General features: G+C 37.3%; 1 protein-coding gene across 3 annotated transcripts in view; it reads right to left on the reverse strand.

The window, feature by feature from the left end:
- Positions 1-16,714, reverse strand: part of LOC149575274 (uncharacterized) — a 277,364-nt gene that overhangs the window by 100,917 nt on the left and 159,733 nt on the right. For all 3 annotated transcript variants that reach the window (XM_089815065.1, XM_089815067.1, XM_089815066.1), the window contains one exon: positions 16,606-16,677. In XM_089815065.1, the coding sequence (XP_089671191.1) occupies positions 16,606-16,677 (72 nt within the window). The remainder of the gene's footprint in view (positions 1-16,605; positions 16,678-16,714) is intronic.

Raw genomic sequence — 16,714 nt, forward strand, 5'->3', positions numbered from 1 at the left:
CAGTAATAGCCAACATCCATGTAGAAGATTGCATGGATTCTATATCAAGCATCTACAATATATCATACTTTGTGAGGAAAAACACAGTAAGTCCTATTTTAACGAAAGCCGGGACAAACCTTTTCAGGGTAACTATCCATAAGAAAATGCACTCCCTACAATGGTTTATAATAAGCCAAAAGACTATCGATTGTTATAAAAAAATAAAAAAATTCTACCCATTCTGTAAAGCTATATGAACCATCCACACTGGTGTAAGATCCTATATTAACTCATCTGTATCTTCAAAAATCTAAGAATATATTATTGCATACAAGGACACTTTGTTGAACTTCAAGTCCAGCTCACAATATGATAACAAAGACTAAAGTGCTAAAATTATACGTTCTCATTTTTAGCGAACTCTAATAATCAGTATGATGTTTGATAAATGGGTACGAGAGGAACATACTGACAATGGACATAATTTGATCCTAAAATATCTTGTTGTACACTTGATTTGGCCATTGAAAGAGCTGAATGATTAAATAGGAGGTCCCTGATCAATGAATATGAACCACTACTGACAATGGACATAAATTGATCCTAGAATGACTTCCATACTCTTAGTCTAGCCATTAATAGAGCTGAATGATTAATTAGGAGGTCCAAAACAAATAAAAATCAAATAACCAAATCATAATCATATGACAAAATTAGGTCAGCTTATATAGTGCCTTGGTGCATCATTATGCATCATCAAACATATTCTCTATAATTTTAGTACTTTTCATGTTATTATTTAGCTATAAAATGTTCTTAAAACCTTCACTTGTGAATTCAGTTACAATATATTCAAGTTTATATCTTTCACAACTCTGCGATATTGCTATCAGGATTTAACTGTGTAGTTTGTAAGTCAAACTCATTGACCCATGTTTCATGAGTAGTGGATTACACAAACCAATCTCTCATGACAATGAATAGAACACTTAGCACTCATTGGATGTAGGTCATGCTCAGTTGGTAAAGCACGAAGAAACAAAGCATTTAAAATAATGCAATGGTCATTAAAGAATTATCAAGCCAGCTTGCATATAATGTAAAGATACGAACTGGCTTCCAACTTGAAAATTGAGCACAACTTATTGTTTTTGCAATTTTAACAATTTTATAATGTATTTGCTTTTATTTTTCTCTATGGAAATTATAATCAGCAACTTCAAGAAATTTGATATAACAATATTGAAATCAGATATTAACCAGATAAACTTCTTTAACACTTTATTTCTTTGGAAATCAAAATCATATAACATGAAAATGGCACCTATACTGCAAATTAAGGAGTCAAGCCATAAAACTCAGCTGCTCCCTTATTGTTCATGTCGGCTCCTCAATGTCATGACCTAACTACAAATGATAGCCGTCCTTGGGTGGCTCATGGGAATATGGATTGTTGTGTAGAAGATGGCAAGCAAGGGAGCTGGTCTACAGACGTGGCTTCCCAAATTCCTTAGTACAATCAGCTGATTTGAAACGCAAGCTATAGAAAAGCCTCACGGTTTCTTGACAGTTGTTTCACCTTAAGCACGGACTAGAATTGATATCTAGGCACTTAGTAATGTTGACGCCAACCTCTTCAAAGTAATTGCAATCATTTCAATCCTAGCAACAGAAATCAATGAAAATGCAGACTCCCAAAGTCAACTTTCACCTCCAATACAAGCTCTCAGCAAAAACGTAAATCTCCACACTTCCAAAATTAAACAGTAACAAATTATCCAAGCCACAATTAGACATTGTAGGAGAATCTCGATAATTGTTTACCTTAGCAGAATTATCAATGGGAAACTAAGAAATTCTTAAAAACCTCAAGCAATGAAATGAGCAAGAAAAAAATAATATTCATGATTATCCTCCTTAGCTACAGGAATACAGTAGGAGAATGTTGGCTGATTCTATACTTCAGCACAATTGCCAAGAACTTTCTCAGACAAGACCCTTATACTTCAGCAAGGGTTCACAAGTCAAAGATCAAAAAAAGCCACAAAGCCACAAAAAGCAAATATATTTTCAAGCGTACTTTTCCCAATGTAATGAGCTCTCATTTATAATCTTCCATTAGCCAAAGTTTCCCAAATAACTCCACCTTATAAATTGTGGAAGTTTCCCAAAAGAACTCGACACTAGAAACTATTCAACATGCTTTTTAGAAATATCTCTTAATGTCATTATTATAATAATATAAACATTATTATAATAATGCAACCCAATGATTAATAGATAAATAAGAGCTCATGCAAGTATTACTTTATTAACTACAAGTGACGACCAACTGCTGAAGCCACCCATTGCACTACCAAAAATAGCAATTGCCACTAATTGACTTACTAAAAATAGTAAGTTCACAACTGAGACCCCCAAAACACCCTATTAGCTCACAAGGGTCGCTATGATGAACTAACTCCATCAACTGTGTAAACTTGCCAAAAACAAGGACATTACAATCCTCCATCCCCAAGATTGCTTGTCCTCAAGCAATCCGGCATCATACAATAACCTCCACTGGGATCCCATAAGAAACAAGTGATGTCCCTATCCTCACTGAACCAACAGAATGCCAAAAACATCAACAGAACCAATAACATGACCTGCAACACAATACCAAGTACCTATGTTGGTGATGTAAAGGTCGAAACATCACTAACAGACATTCTTAGGAGATCTCAACACACTCTCCTTCACTAAGCCTACCCAATCATCCTGTAAGCAATCTAGATTAGGCTCAAACGAACTCTGTACCTGATGCAAATCCTAAACATGAGTCAAATACCAACCTATAAATACTCATCATAGTATAAACTCTATCATCGGTATGATCATCTTCATTGACATCCTCATGCTTCTGTGATGACTCATACTCAATCTCATCAGTGTAAACCCACATATCATGATTCACTGCTCCCTTCGGCCTCTATGCACAAGTATGACGTTTAGAAAAAGGCCCCTTGAACGAAAAGAAAAGCTAACGCCTCCTCAAATCCTCTCTTGAAGTGACATTAGATCTCCCCACTAACTGGCCCTTGTCCTCAATAACTGATGGGGACTCCTCATCATCAAGTAGAAAAGTAGAAGATTTCAAAGCAACCTTGCTTTGAGAAGAAGACTCCAAGAAGATGGGTCCAATGACTTCACCCATCCACAAAGTGGCTTAGTCAATCCCTTCGTGAATAACATCAGTCGCCTACGCTCCGAAATCTCATAAACCATGACTAAAAGCCTTTCGAACTCATTGACGTAACTCTCCAATCCACCAGACTGCTTCAGCTGAGCCAACTCATGGAAGTACACCTCCGGAACATTCCTATCAAATCTCTCGATCAAGCGATCCACAAACTCCTAATAGGAAGTGATCTAATCATGTTGCAAAGAAACTAGCCCATGGTACCACCAGTCATGGGCAGCTCCATCCAGATGCAACACTCTAAATCTAATACTATCCACCTCTAACATAGGACGCAAAGCCAAATAAGTGTCGAGCTTATGAATCCAAGCTCGAGCTGTAACTCTTACAGTAACATCAAAGTGCTCCAACGTCATCTTACTGGCAACTTGTTGTAACTCAGTCTGTCAAGGTCATTGTCTCTCAGGTGTCGACCTCGCTCTGGAATGCTCTCATTTCTAAGTCACGAACCTATCAAAATTCAAATGATCTTTAATAGCCTGTGGTAAAGCATCCCACTCCATAAAGTGTGCAAGCACATCATCAACAAAAGGAGCAGCCTCAGACTCAATATTGACAGCATCCACCTAAGGTCTCAACAACGTGGGTTGTTGCAGCCTATCATGAGTGCTAGTATGTATGTCAGCTCTGTCAACTAATCCACCACGATCCTCAACTCAAACTCGATCTACATCTCTGTACCTAACACCATCCCGGGTTCAATCCTTGACTTCAGATCTATGAGAACCAACAGAGATATCTCGAGCTCCCTTCCTACTTCGTCCTTGAGGAAGTGCTATCTGCTGCAGAGTATTAAACAACTAGTGCAGTACATCTATCATCTATTGTTGCCTAGCTACAATATCTCTAAATGCCTGCAGGGCATCTCGATCAACCTCAGCATCTGTGGGTTGTAGTCCAGTGCCACCAGAACCACCCAGACTACCAACTGAACCAAACTGAATCTTAGGCTCTGCTTCTCTGGGAGGAGGATTACGTCCTCTTCAGGTATAGTGCATACCCGGCACAACTCTCCTATCGTCAGCGATGATAGAAAATAATGGATCACATACTGAACACTAACAACGATTTGGAGCCCAACTCCTGCAGGCTAGTAGGAAACCGCTCTGATACCACTATAAAGATCCGAACTGGCTTCAAACTTGAATATTGAGCACAACTTATTGCTTTTGCAATTTTAACAATTTTATAATGTATTTGCTTTTATTATTCTTTATGGAAATTAAAATCAGCAACTTCAAGAAATTTCATATAATAATATTGAAATCAGATATTAACCAGATAAACTTCTTTAACACTTTATTTCTTTGGAAATCAAAATCATATAACATGAAAATGGCACCTGTACTACAAATTAAGGAGTCAAGCTGTGAAACTCAGCTGCTCCCCTATTGTTCACGTCGGCTCCTCAATGTCAAGCCCCAATTGCAGATGATAGTCGTCCTTGGGTGGCTCACAGGAATATGGATTGCTATGTAGAAGACGGCGAGCAAGGGAGTTGGTCTATAGACGTGGCTTCCCAAATTCCTTAGTACGATCAGCTGATTTGAAACACAAGCTACAGCAAAGCCTCACGGTTTCTTGACAGGCGTTTCACCTTAAGCACGGGTTGGGATTGATATCTAGGCACTTAGTAATGTTGATGCCAACCTTTTCAAAGTAATTGCATTCGTTTCAATCCAAGCCGCTGGAATCAATGAAAACGCAGACTCCCAATGTCAAATTTGACCTCCAATACAAAGCTCTCAGCAGAAATGTAAATCTCCACACTTCTAGAATTAAACAATAACAAATTCTCCAAGCCACAGTACAAGAATCTCGATAATTGTTTACCTTAGCACAATTATCAATGGGAAACTCAGAAATTCTTAAAACCCTCAAGCAATGAAATGAGCAAGAAAAAAATATTATTCAAATAATCTTCCTTATCAAAAGAGTATTGAGTATTGTCAAACTCCAACCTGACATTGGGATTTCAATCCCAAGGATGGTGGACGATGATACATCTCCAAGATTACTCGAGGTTCCATTGGATGGCGAAGACCCTCACCATACCAGTGACTCAAAAGTTGACTCTGATGATGATTTGGATTTAGATTTCTACACCTACCATGTGTTGTTTATGGACAGCCAATTATTTGCAAATACATTATTGACTTTGATTATTATGATCAGTTGACTATGGAGTAGGACTTCAACGTTGTTTACTATTTAGTACTTTAATTGGACTTTTCTTTATGTCATTTCCTGCATGAACTTGGAACCTTTGGGCATTTTCATTGTTATACATGCCATGTTTCAACATTGAAAGTATTTGAGTTTTGTTAATTGACTATGTATTGCGCTTCTAAAGTGACTATGGTGAATGGTTTATCAATGTTTTGCATATTTGAAATCTCAATATATGTTTATATATTTCCCTATTTTATAATAGTTGTCTGCTACCATCCCTTAAAAATTGCCCTTGAACCGTACCCATACTGGAAGCACATCCTTGTCCAATAAAACGTCTTCGTCGTTGACACTTTGTAGAGAATATATTGTTATACATCTTTTCATAACTAGTGTTTCAAGTACTATGTATATAGTACATAATATATACAGCACTACCACCCACACCCCCCTAGTCGTCGTCATCCCCCTAACACCACGAAATTGAGTCCTTTTGTCCCCTCATCCAACAAACCTATCTCGTCATCCCCTCATCACCATGTGCCACAAACCTGGCATAACACTATATCAAACTACAATGCGGCAAGGATAGAGAAACAAAAACCTCAAATCAATTTAAGAAGGATATTGAACTAAGAACATCAAAACTAGAACAAAGCCCCAAACTAGGAAAATTCCTAATCTAGAATAGACGCTCAAATTGAAAAAAATAACCAAGTAAAATGGAGGCTTCATTTTGGCATCTAGTATCTCGTCAAATTACGATAGAAGCACCTGAGCAAGTATTCTTCTTACAATAATTCTAGGACTAAGTATGAAAGGAAAGACAGAGACAAGTTACTGGACTTCGTAGGATCTTTTAGAAAAGCAAAATAAAAATAGTATATGGAAGTTTATTAGAAGTTAGAGGAGCCATTAATAGATAAGAAAAAAAAGAATGGTTTAGTTACATATTACAAAAAGATATTAGAGTAGGAATAGATAACAAATCATTTGATAAATATAACTATTTAATGATTATTTCTTGTTGGATAGAAGCACAACCTTGGAGAAGACCTGCAAAGGAAGAAATCAAACAAACACTTAAGATTCTTTATTTTTCAGTTAACTATTTGACAATTCAACAAGAGGTTCTAATAAAAGAAAACACAAAGCCAAAGGAAATTTGGTTGGCCTACCTTAGTAGAGAAGGCCATATCTAAAATAATTGCCCTTAACCTCAAGGGAGAGAAGAGCTCTCATGGCCAAGACAGTAAAGCAAACTTCATGATATTGAAGCATTCATCCAATAGAAGACTATCCAAACTCTTGAACTCTTGTATATAAGGGCAATAACAAATACAACCAAAGTTGCGACACTTATAGGTGCAGTGTTGGTAAAAGGAATGATATTGAAGAAGATGCTAATAGTGCTAGAGAAATTGAACTTGACCATGAGAAAGATAGTATTGATAGTGAAGATGTTCTTGAAGCTTAGATGCTAGGAGAACCAAAGATAACAACCTAAAAGGTCTATGGAATCTAGAGAGCATTCTACATACACAAGCAAACTTCTAAACCTCTACAAAGTGAAATAAAGAAGTCTAAGGCAAAGACAAATGATTGGAAACATCATTAATTACACACTAATTACACTTGCAGAAGGTAACATCAACCGGATCTTGGAGATTCTACATAAGTACCAAGATGACCACAAAGAAACTCATATTCAACAAAGGAACAATGCATGAATAAGATAGTATAAGGAAAATATTCCCAGGAAAACCAAAATCCTAATCAATAAACCCCTACTATGGTTACCAACCCTGAAGACACAATACAGCATTGGGAATTCCCCCAATGGTTATGGCTCTTTACAAAGAACCCCCCCCCCCCCCCCTGCAGAATCCACAAAATCCGGAAGCAGCTGAGAGACATAAAAGTTACCAGAAACGCTACTAAAAGAGGAATGGTCTAAGGAAACAACATAGACCGTATTGTGCATAAGTGCAGAAAAGTAAAAAGGCCGAAAGAAAAGAAAGAGCACAGAGGGAAGTCGAAGTTGAAATAAATTCCAAGTAGAATCAACAATGGAGGCTACTAGGCAAAAAAAGACATCAACCCAAAAGACAACTCTTTAATGGATGAAGACCAACTATAAGGTGCTTAAAGCAAGCTCTTCAATAGATGAAGACCAACTATAAGGTTCTTTATACCAAAGTTAGTTTTTGAGGAAACATCACAAAAGACTTTTGGGATGACACACCTTAACAAACAGACTATGGAGACAAAGTCGATCAAATATATGGTAGTAGCTAACAGTGCATTGGAGGAACTCAAGCAGACTACTGAAGCCCCTAGTTACTACACTTAAGATACTGAGGGAAAAGGGAGCACAAGAAAATGAAAAATTGAAGGGCTTGACCATTCAAGCAATAGTCAAGCTACCATACCTCCATAGAAGCATAAAGTCAAAGAGATACAGAGAAAGGACTCTTGACAAACCATAGGTTGGAGAAATCAAAGGCTGCCCAACAAGTAAACAAAGCATAAGAATAGATCAGCTTATGTTGGAGAAATCAAAGGCTACCCAACAAGTAAAGGTGGAAATTACAGAAACAACAACAATCTACAAGCTAATGTGTGGGGAAGATAAGATAAGATAATAATATTAATGTCCAACAAAAAACCACAAGGGGTTATGGGACTAAGCATACAATATTACAAACAGAAGAGCCGGCTAAAACAAGAACACCAAACTGTGTTTGAGAAGAAACAAAACAAAACACTAAGCCAAAGAAACCAAGGTAAGGACTAAAGATTCTTCCTTTGTACAAAGAAATCAGTAACTAAAGAATATAATGTGAATGATCTAGAGACTTAGATCGTCGTCGAGAACCGCTTGAGGAGTGTTGATGCTTGGAAAGACTAGTGCAGTGTCTGACTAATCTAGAATGAGTGATAATGGATGGCCTTTTCGCACCCTATGGATGAGACAAGGTGGTGATGAGCTGGTACGAAATATGACCCTGAGGTTGAGTGACTGCAGGGTATGCTCACAAAGTTGGGTGGCCTCCCGTAAATAAAGTGCAAGACACTACTGGCCAATATAACTGAAGAACGCTGAAAGAGAAAAACAATCTCTAAAAGGAATTAAAATCTCCCTCTGATATCATAGTAAATAGGACAACGGAATATAAAGTGGGTTCAGTCTCAACCTCCGCCAAAGTACACAATGGACAAATCCAATCCTCTCGAACCATATGGTGATCGGTTCGAACCTGAAGACAGTGATAGCTAACTTTGAAGGAGCCCAAAGAGAATCGCAAAGCATGACTCCAATGTCAATAAAGATAAGCAAGACGAACAATAATACCATTCTGAATCTCCAGAAAATACTCAGCATAAAAGGCCATCTTAGGACGTAATCCACCAGAAGGATTACTCCAGGTAGTGATAATGTGTTATCTATAGATATCCTATCTAACATGCTCATTCAATGCCTGTCTTGAGGGAAGGAGGTGAGCAAGAGCATCCAATGAGAACTGATAAGGGGGAAGACGATCAATATCAATCCCAATCGAACCCAACAAAGAGGTGGTCTAGGCGTACCAACAGCGAGATCTAGTACTAGTGTCAGACCTCATAACCGCAACAAAAGAACAGTGAGCAAGATGAGAGTATCTGTGTCGATCGATATTCGAATCCATAAAGCCTCAAAGCTAATGAAGGAACCAGATCAAGACGAAAATGGTCGTAAGTTTGAAAGGATGGGCACCAAACTCGGCCAAGATAATGTTGGAGGCGTGAGTCTGTAACATCTAATGAAATGTCGTAGAAGCAACATCTAAACACGCTCAATAGAGGCCCAATCAGAAGCAAAAAGAGGTGGTCCCCAAGCCACCAAAACATAGAGAAAGGTCGGCATAACTAAGGAGTCTATGAGGTACGGCTTGGACGAAATGTCTTGGAAATGAAGTCTGAAGCACTGTCTTTCAAGCATAGTCAGGGAGCCTATGCCCTTACTAACTCTGGACTGAATAGTCGGTCTCAAGCTGAAGCAGGGTCTCCAAAACTTCACTCCAAGATAGATGTAAGAAGAAGTGATCTCAACCTCCTACCCCTGAAAGAAGAAATGAAGAAGAGAGATCTTTAAATAGTTAAAAATCATAACCCGAGTCTTAGTCAAATTGACCATGAGCAAACGTTGATCACAAAAAAAAGGCCAAACCATCAAGGAGTCTCTATAAAATGTCGAGAGAAGAGGCCAAGAGAACAAAATCATTAGCAAAAAGGAGAATGGAGATCAAAAGCTGATGTAAGTAGCACCCGTCACCAAGTTGCGAGGAGTTCACAAGGAAATCCTTGAGCTCGTCAATATACAACTTGAACAAGGTGGGAGAAAGAGGGCAACCCTGCTTCACCCCAATTGTGCTCTGAATTGGAACAGAAAAGCCCTCCGGAGTCCTCAGTCTACCAAACACCTTCTCATATAGTCTTATAGTAGCAATCAACAACATATTTGAGATTCCAATCTCACTAAGTCTCTAAAATAAGGTCATCCTAGGAACAAAATCAAAAGTTTTGCGAAAGTTCACAAAACAACAATAGACTTTCTCAAAGTGGTGTCTAGCCTCCTCAATAATAGCACGTAATGTGAAGATATGATCCATAGTCTGATAGTTTACCCGAAAACCAGCCTGACCTTTAGCTCTACACCCTTTTCTGTCAAGTTCTCCAAATAGCATGGTGTTCAGAGCAATGGCATAAAGTTTGGCAAACGTATGCCCAATCATGACAGTCCTGTAGTTACCTGATAAATCACATGCCTCAACCAAAAATTAGGAAACCCAGTGCAAACCACTTTATTAAAAAGTATACGAAGGTAGGATCCAAGAACCGAAGCACCAAGTTTGAAAAGTTCAGCCTGAAAACCTTCCTTATCTGCCTCTCTATTGTATCGCATGGATCTAATGGCCACATAAATACTAGAGGGGATGAACAAATTGCAGTAGTGAGGTGGAGTGAATGAAGAGGTGGCTGCCCTAGAATATCATAAAGCGTAATGGTGTGGGAGGTCAGAAAGTGGAAGTCAAGAGTAGAGGACGGAGGAGGACAACGAGGTGAAGAAGAAAAATATCAAACAATTTAGTTTGGACAACCATCTCAGTCTCCCAGGACCCACATGTCATCCCCCTAAACACCATCTCCAATGCAACTTATCACATACTTCTTGGCCAAGCAACGGTCAATTCAAATAGTAGCATCTATACAATTGTTTCACCTACCATTCGCAGGGACCCAAGTTGATATAGGAAGCATATACACTCAACAAAATTTTCCTATTACAAGGAATTTTCCATCATACAACTTGGTATGGGATTCTAAACAATATGTACAGAAATCATGAGAGAGGGAAGACAATGAAAGAAATATAGGATAAATACCTTTGCCTCAAAAGGGAAGCCCTCATAGCCAGCTCCAATAGAGTTAAGAACTCTAACAAAGGAACTAATTTAGGACCCCATGCTACACAGAGATACAATCATACAAGAAGTGACAGATAAACTATGAAATATCATGACGGATGAAGAAAGAAAAAGGCGTCTTGCTGCCCGGTCTACATTAGAGGATTATATTAACATTTAAAAATTAAAATTAAAAGATTTCCATAATTCATGATTAACTGCAGCAATGCTTCTGGATTCAGCTATGTGAAAATAATTGCATTGTCATTTTGACAGACACACTGCATGATAAATCATCAGGATGTAACTACAATTAAAGGAGAAAAATGTAAGTTTGCAGACTAGGGATGAAATAATAAATAGAGATGATGGTTAGAGAGAAGACAGCAAAACAAATAAAAAATTCAAAACCTGAAAAGAAGAAATTTAAGAAATTAAGATCTAGGCTGATAAGAAAAGATATAAGAGAAACAAATAAGTTTTTTTTTTTTAAAATTAAATAAGTTAAAAAAACAGATAACAAAGAAAATTAATAATAATAAGATAAGATAATAATATTATTGTCTAGCAAAAAACCACAAGGGTTTATGGGATTGAACATACAAACAAAAGAGTTGGCCAAAGCAGGAGCACCAAACAATGACTACGAAACAAAACAAGAAATAAAACAAGGAAAACCAAGGTAAGGACTAAGGACCCTTGGTACAAAGAAATCTGTCACAGAAGGATATAACCGTGACGATTCAGTCTTAGATCGTCATCGAGAGCTGTCGGAGGAGTCTCGCTGCTTGGAAAGACTGGTACAATATCTGACCGATCTGGAGGGGATACTACTGGATGGCCTTTTTGGTAGACAAGGGGTAGAAAAAGGTGGTGATGAGCTGATCAGAAGTATGTCCCTGAGGTGTGACTAACTACAAGGTATGCTCACGAAGCTGGGAGGCCTCACGTAGATAAAGTGTCAGACACCGCTGGTCAATATAGTTGAAAAACGCTGAAAGAGAAGAACAATCTCTAAATAAACAGTAAAACCTCCCTCTTATCTCATAGTAGATAGGACAACGAAATATGAAGTGGATCTCAGTCTCAACCTTTGCTAAAGTACACAATCTACAAATCTGATCATCCCTATCCATATGGTAGTCGGTCCAGGCCCGAAGACAGTGAGAGCCAACTCCGAAGGAGCCCAAAGAGAACTGCAAGGCATGACACTAGCGATTATAATAAATTATATTATAATAATAGAAATTCATTAGATAAAAAGGAAAATGACTAAGAGACAACCTCTCTTGAACTAAATATGGGGTGAAAAGACACCCTAGAATTTAGAGAAAAAGAAAGACGATAAAGAAATAAAGGGTGACAAGGGAGGCTGGGGAGAAAAGATCATAATTTCGGGGGACAATTTATGAGATCAAAAACAAAGAGAAAAGAGAAAAGGAGGAAGATAACCAAATGAAGAAAAAAAGGGAAATAAGAACATAACCAGATGGGATAAGAGGCAAGAAAGCAAAAAAGGGGTAAAAAGATAACAATTTAGGGGGGACAATGTAATGGCCCTCCTCAAATCTGCTCTCAAAAAATGCTGATGAAAGCTCAAGGAATTTCATCAAACAATTCACATGCAAGGGACGTATGACTGATATAGTTTTTCAGCTGGCTTTAAATGACTCTTTTTTCAATTTGCATCAATGAGAATCTTGTGCTAGAAGACTCCAAATGGACTACACAATAGCCTAACATGAGTGTGCTACTAATTTTGACAATATTCAGTGCATATATATGATCTAAGCATGAGAAATGAACACCTACAGCCAATTGGCATTTTTACAAACAGTTGGTATGCGACTAACTAGCTGATAAATAATGATATTGAATTGCTTAAATGACACCAGCAACTATTATCTTCTTAATTTGCAATGAAATTTCTAATACAATGCTCATGAAATATGGCCAAGACTTTTGGCATTTACATGGATTACAAAATGATAATGCTGGTATAATGCATACTTACAGCTGAAACTTATAACATCTAAAAAAAATCAATACTATAAAGGAACCTGGTTGTAGATGGCTGTAATAATTTTCTTCAATGCTGCTCCTTCTGCTTTGCTTTTCTGATTTGCTTTTTCGAACTGTTTTTTTCGGATCTGCTTTTTGAACGGCTTTCCGGACTGTTTTTTCAGCCTACTTTTTTGGTTCCGCTTTTTCGGGCTGCTTTTTCGTATCTGCTTTTTCGAACTGCTACCCTGTTGAATCTCAAGACCATATCTTTCAATGGCGTCAAGATTTCCAACTTGAAGGGATTTCATCTTTCAAACTATTGAGACATAATCACCAGAAAATTTTCCAATTTCTTTGATATTTCCAACCATGAATAAATGAGAGCTATCCTCTTCCTTATAATCCCTTCCTCACTTGCTCCACGCTTCCGTCTTGCCAATGTGGGATAATACATGAGTTTTACTATTACTTCTTTTTTTCCTTTTACAAAGTCCATGTATGTACTCAAAAAGGGGACTCTTGATTTTTTTATAAAGTGACTTTATGAAACATTATAATATTTAATTTAAATAGTCACTTTACCGTTGTAACTTCGAACATTAAAATAATATACCAAATAAATTCGAAATCCCACATATAATAGCTCATCAGAAAGAGCCCAACAAAACGCATCTCATCCTATCACTGAAAATTGAAGGCACTGCATCCCCCTATTGGCTTACTAAAAATAGTAAGTCTTTTCGAAAACCCAACAAACGAACTCCGTTTGGCCTGTAATTAAATTTGACTAGGCCAAATAACCTCAGGATCCCTTTTGAAATCCTGGTTAGCCCTCGGGACCATACAAGAATGGGCTAACGACAACATACCTCCAAACTGGCTAAGCGGGGGGCATTACAAACAATTAATGAGAACAAAATCAATGGAAAAAGGGAAAAGAAGGAAGATAACCAAACAAAGAAAAACAAAACGGAAAGAAAGGAAAGGAAAGGGGCTTTTATAGTCCACAACACCAGCCATAGTTTTTGGGTTGACATATGGTGACAATGATATGGGACTACCTCATACAACTTTTCGGGAGGTACCAAACTGCACTACAAATGAGGTGTACATACCCTATCCCCCAATGGGATTTGAACTTGTGACCTCTCTTTCAATAGTACAAGTTCTCCACCACTAGAATGAAGAAAATAACCAAATGAGAGAAGAGAAGCAAGAAAAAGAAACAACCAAGGACCACAGATACTAAAGAAGACAGAAAAACAACAAAAAGATAGAAAACAAAGGGGAAAGGGAATGATCAAAGGGTGAAAATATGATGCAAAAAACAGAGGAAATATTATATTAAATAATAATAATTAATAAAAAAAAAAAATTTAAATTAAGAAAGAGGAAAATGACTTAGAGATTAACCTCTACTGACCTAAATAAGAAAAGGACCCTAGAATTTAAAGAAGATAAAAGACAACCAAGAAAAAAGAGGGGACAAGAGAGACTGAGTAAAGCAAAGAAGAAGAAATCAATCAACTATATTACTACCGCTTACAAGGGCCATGGCCCTTGGGCCCTAACTAAAGCTCAAATGGACACCCTAGAGGCCATGATGCCATGAAGGATATGTATGATATTATTTAGTTCTGATCTGCTAACTCATTTTACCAGTATTCTACACAAACCCAGGATTTTGTATAGAATATATAGATGTCAACTACCATTCTGAAGAAAAGAAGCAGATGGTGCAACTCCAGATCCAAATCAAACAAAGCAATTGAAGACACAATGTGACAACCATTTTGAGACCCTCTAGGATATATACAAAGACATCCTTCTGGTGAAACCAGGTTGACTTGAGGACAGCTCAAAGTTATGAAGAGCGGATGATGTTAGCGGGGAAAAGGGCATATCTCCCCACATGATGCTCCCAGAAGTTAAGCTTTGGAATACGGGAATTAAACTAGGGATGTCACCCAAGGGTTGCATATCTTGTATTGAATATAGCTATATTTATAAGATCAATTCACCAATAGAACAACGAAGATAACAGTGAATATAGTGAATAGGAGAATAGGAATAGGAGATATAACAAAAGTATATATGAATATAAGGAGTTAGAAGGATATGTGAATTGAACATATTGAATACAAATACTGTTTAGTTCTGATCTCGTGTATGATATTCTTATTATGGTTTATAGCTAATTAATGCCGATAGGCATTCTACAATGGCAGAAAGGGTGGATCATGATGGTGTTAGCATGTTAATGTTAACAATAACTTTTGAGCTTAATTTTGACAACCATCTGCACGTCAGAATTTCAATATTTGTTATAAACATATTACACTTAACAAAATATATTTCCTAAATGCCACATAAAAAATAAAAAATAAAAATATGATTTGCTAAAATTATAACAGTAAATTTTAAGTATTTTATAATTGATATCTATCGGCATTTTCTAGATAGATTTATTTAAGATATCTATACTAGTCTTAGGTCCAGATATAATTACCTATACCTTTAATAGAACTGAGTCTGGTGTATTAAAACTACAACACTGAGAGATCATCAAGGATCAGAAATCCAGTCTGTATTCCTCAAATTTCTTGCTAACAACACGTTTCTCACAATCATCTATATTAGAAACCTAGCAACTAGGGAACTCTCCATTTCACTTCCAAGCTTACCAGCCATGCTATGTGCCACCACAACGATCACATCTGGTCTGCATGCAATCCCACCAACCAACAGAGTTCTCAAACTGTAGGCATTGGACAAGGATGAGGCTCCACTGTTCAAAACTACTAGGCTCAATGTAGTTACCTATACATAGTAGGAAAAATATTATCCCTACTAAATAAATAGAAAATATCTATTTAACAATACTGTGCTGATTACACATTGCAGAGTCATTAGATTACAATTGCAATAGTCAATGCACCAAAAGTTGCCAGAATCATAGGTGTGGCCTTGATAACCGGAATGATGAAGGAGAAGATAGTGATACTAACAGTGTTAGAAAAATTGAACTTGATAGTGTGAAAGATAGTACTGACAGCAATAATGTTCTTGAAGCTTGGATGCAAAGAGAACCAGAGCTAACATATTGGAGAGTCTATAGATTCTGGTGAGCATTCTTCTTACACAAAGATACTTCTGAACCTCCGCAAAGAGAATTAAAGTGCTCTAGGACAAAGACAAATGACCAGCAACATCATAAGTTATGAGCTAAATATACTTCCAGAATTTCAAATATAACACCAATAGGATCTTGGAGATTATGGGTAAGCCCCAAGATGGCCACAAAGGAACTCATATTCAAGAAACGATCAATAGATGAACAGGATGGTATAAGGAAAACATTTCCAGGGAAACCTGAAGCCCTAGTTGTTAACCCCTAATACTGGTTACCAATCCAAAAGACACCCAACATGGCTTTGCGGAAAAGTATCATAAAAAGCATATTCATATGTGAATACTTCTATTATACTATAAAGCACCTAAATAGATATAAAAATCGGCAAAAGTTAGCTGCAGCAAAGATAATGGGAAAAATACAGCAGAAAAGGACTGAAAATGGCTACCGTAATAAATGCATTCATTCTAAAGAATTCTATATGTACTTTTTGTCACTAGCATAAAACTTGCTTTCTCACTTCAGCTCAGGTTTGCTATCACAGCCATTGTGCTCCCGTGTACATACTTTCAAGTCAACTGTGAATCTCTAGTCTTATGGATAAGGCTACCAACTATGTAACCAACCTGAGTCGCTCTTTAATGGAATGACAGCATTTGGAGCCACTGAGAATTGTTGACTGCCATTCTCCTTGGAACCTGCTAACACAGAAGTTCAAAAAATTATGACTGCATA

The sequence above is a fragment of the Cupressus sempervirens genome, chromosome 2 (genome assembly GCF_028749045.1).
Source record: "Cupressus sempervirens isolate cs-2001-9-10 chromosome 2, ASM2874904v1, whole genome shotgun sequence".
Taxonomy (NCBI): Eukaryota; Viridiplantae; Streptophyta; class Pinopsida; order Cupressales; family Cupressaceae; genus Cupressus; species Cupressus sempervirens.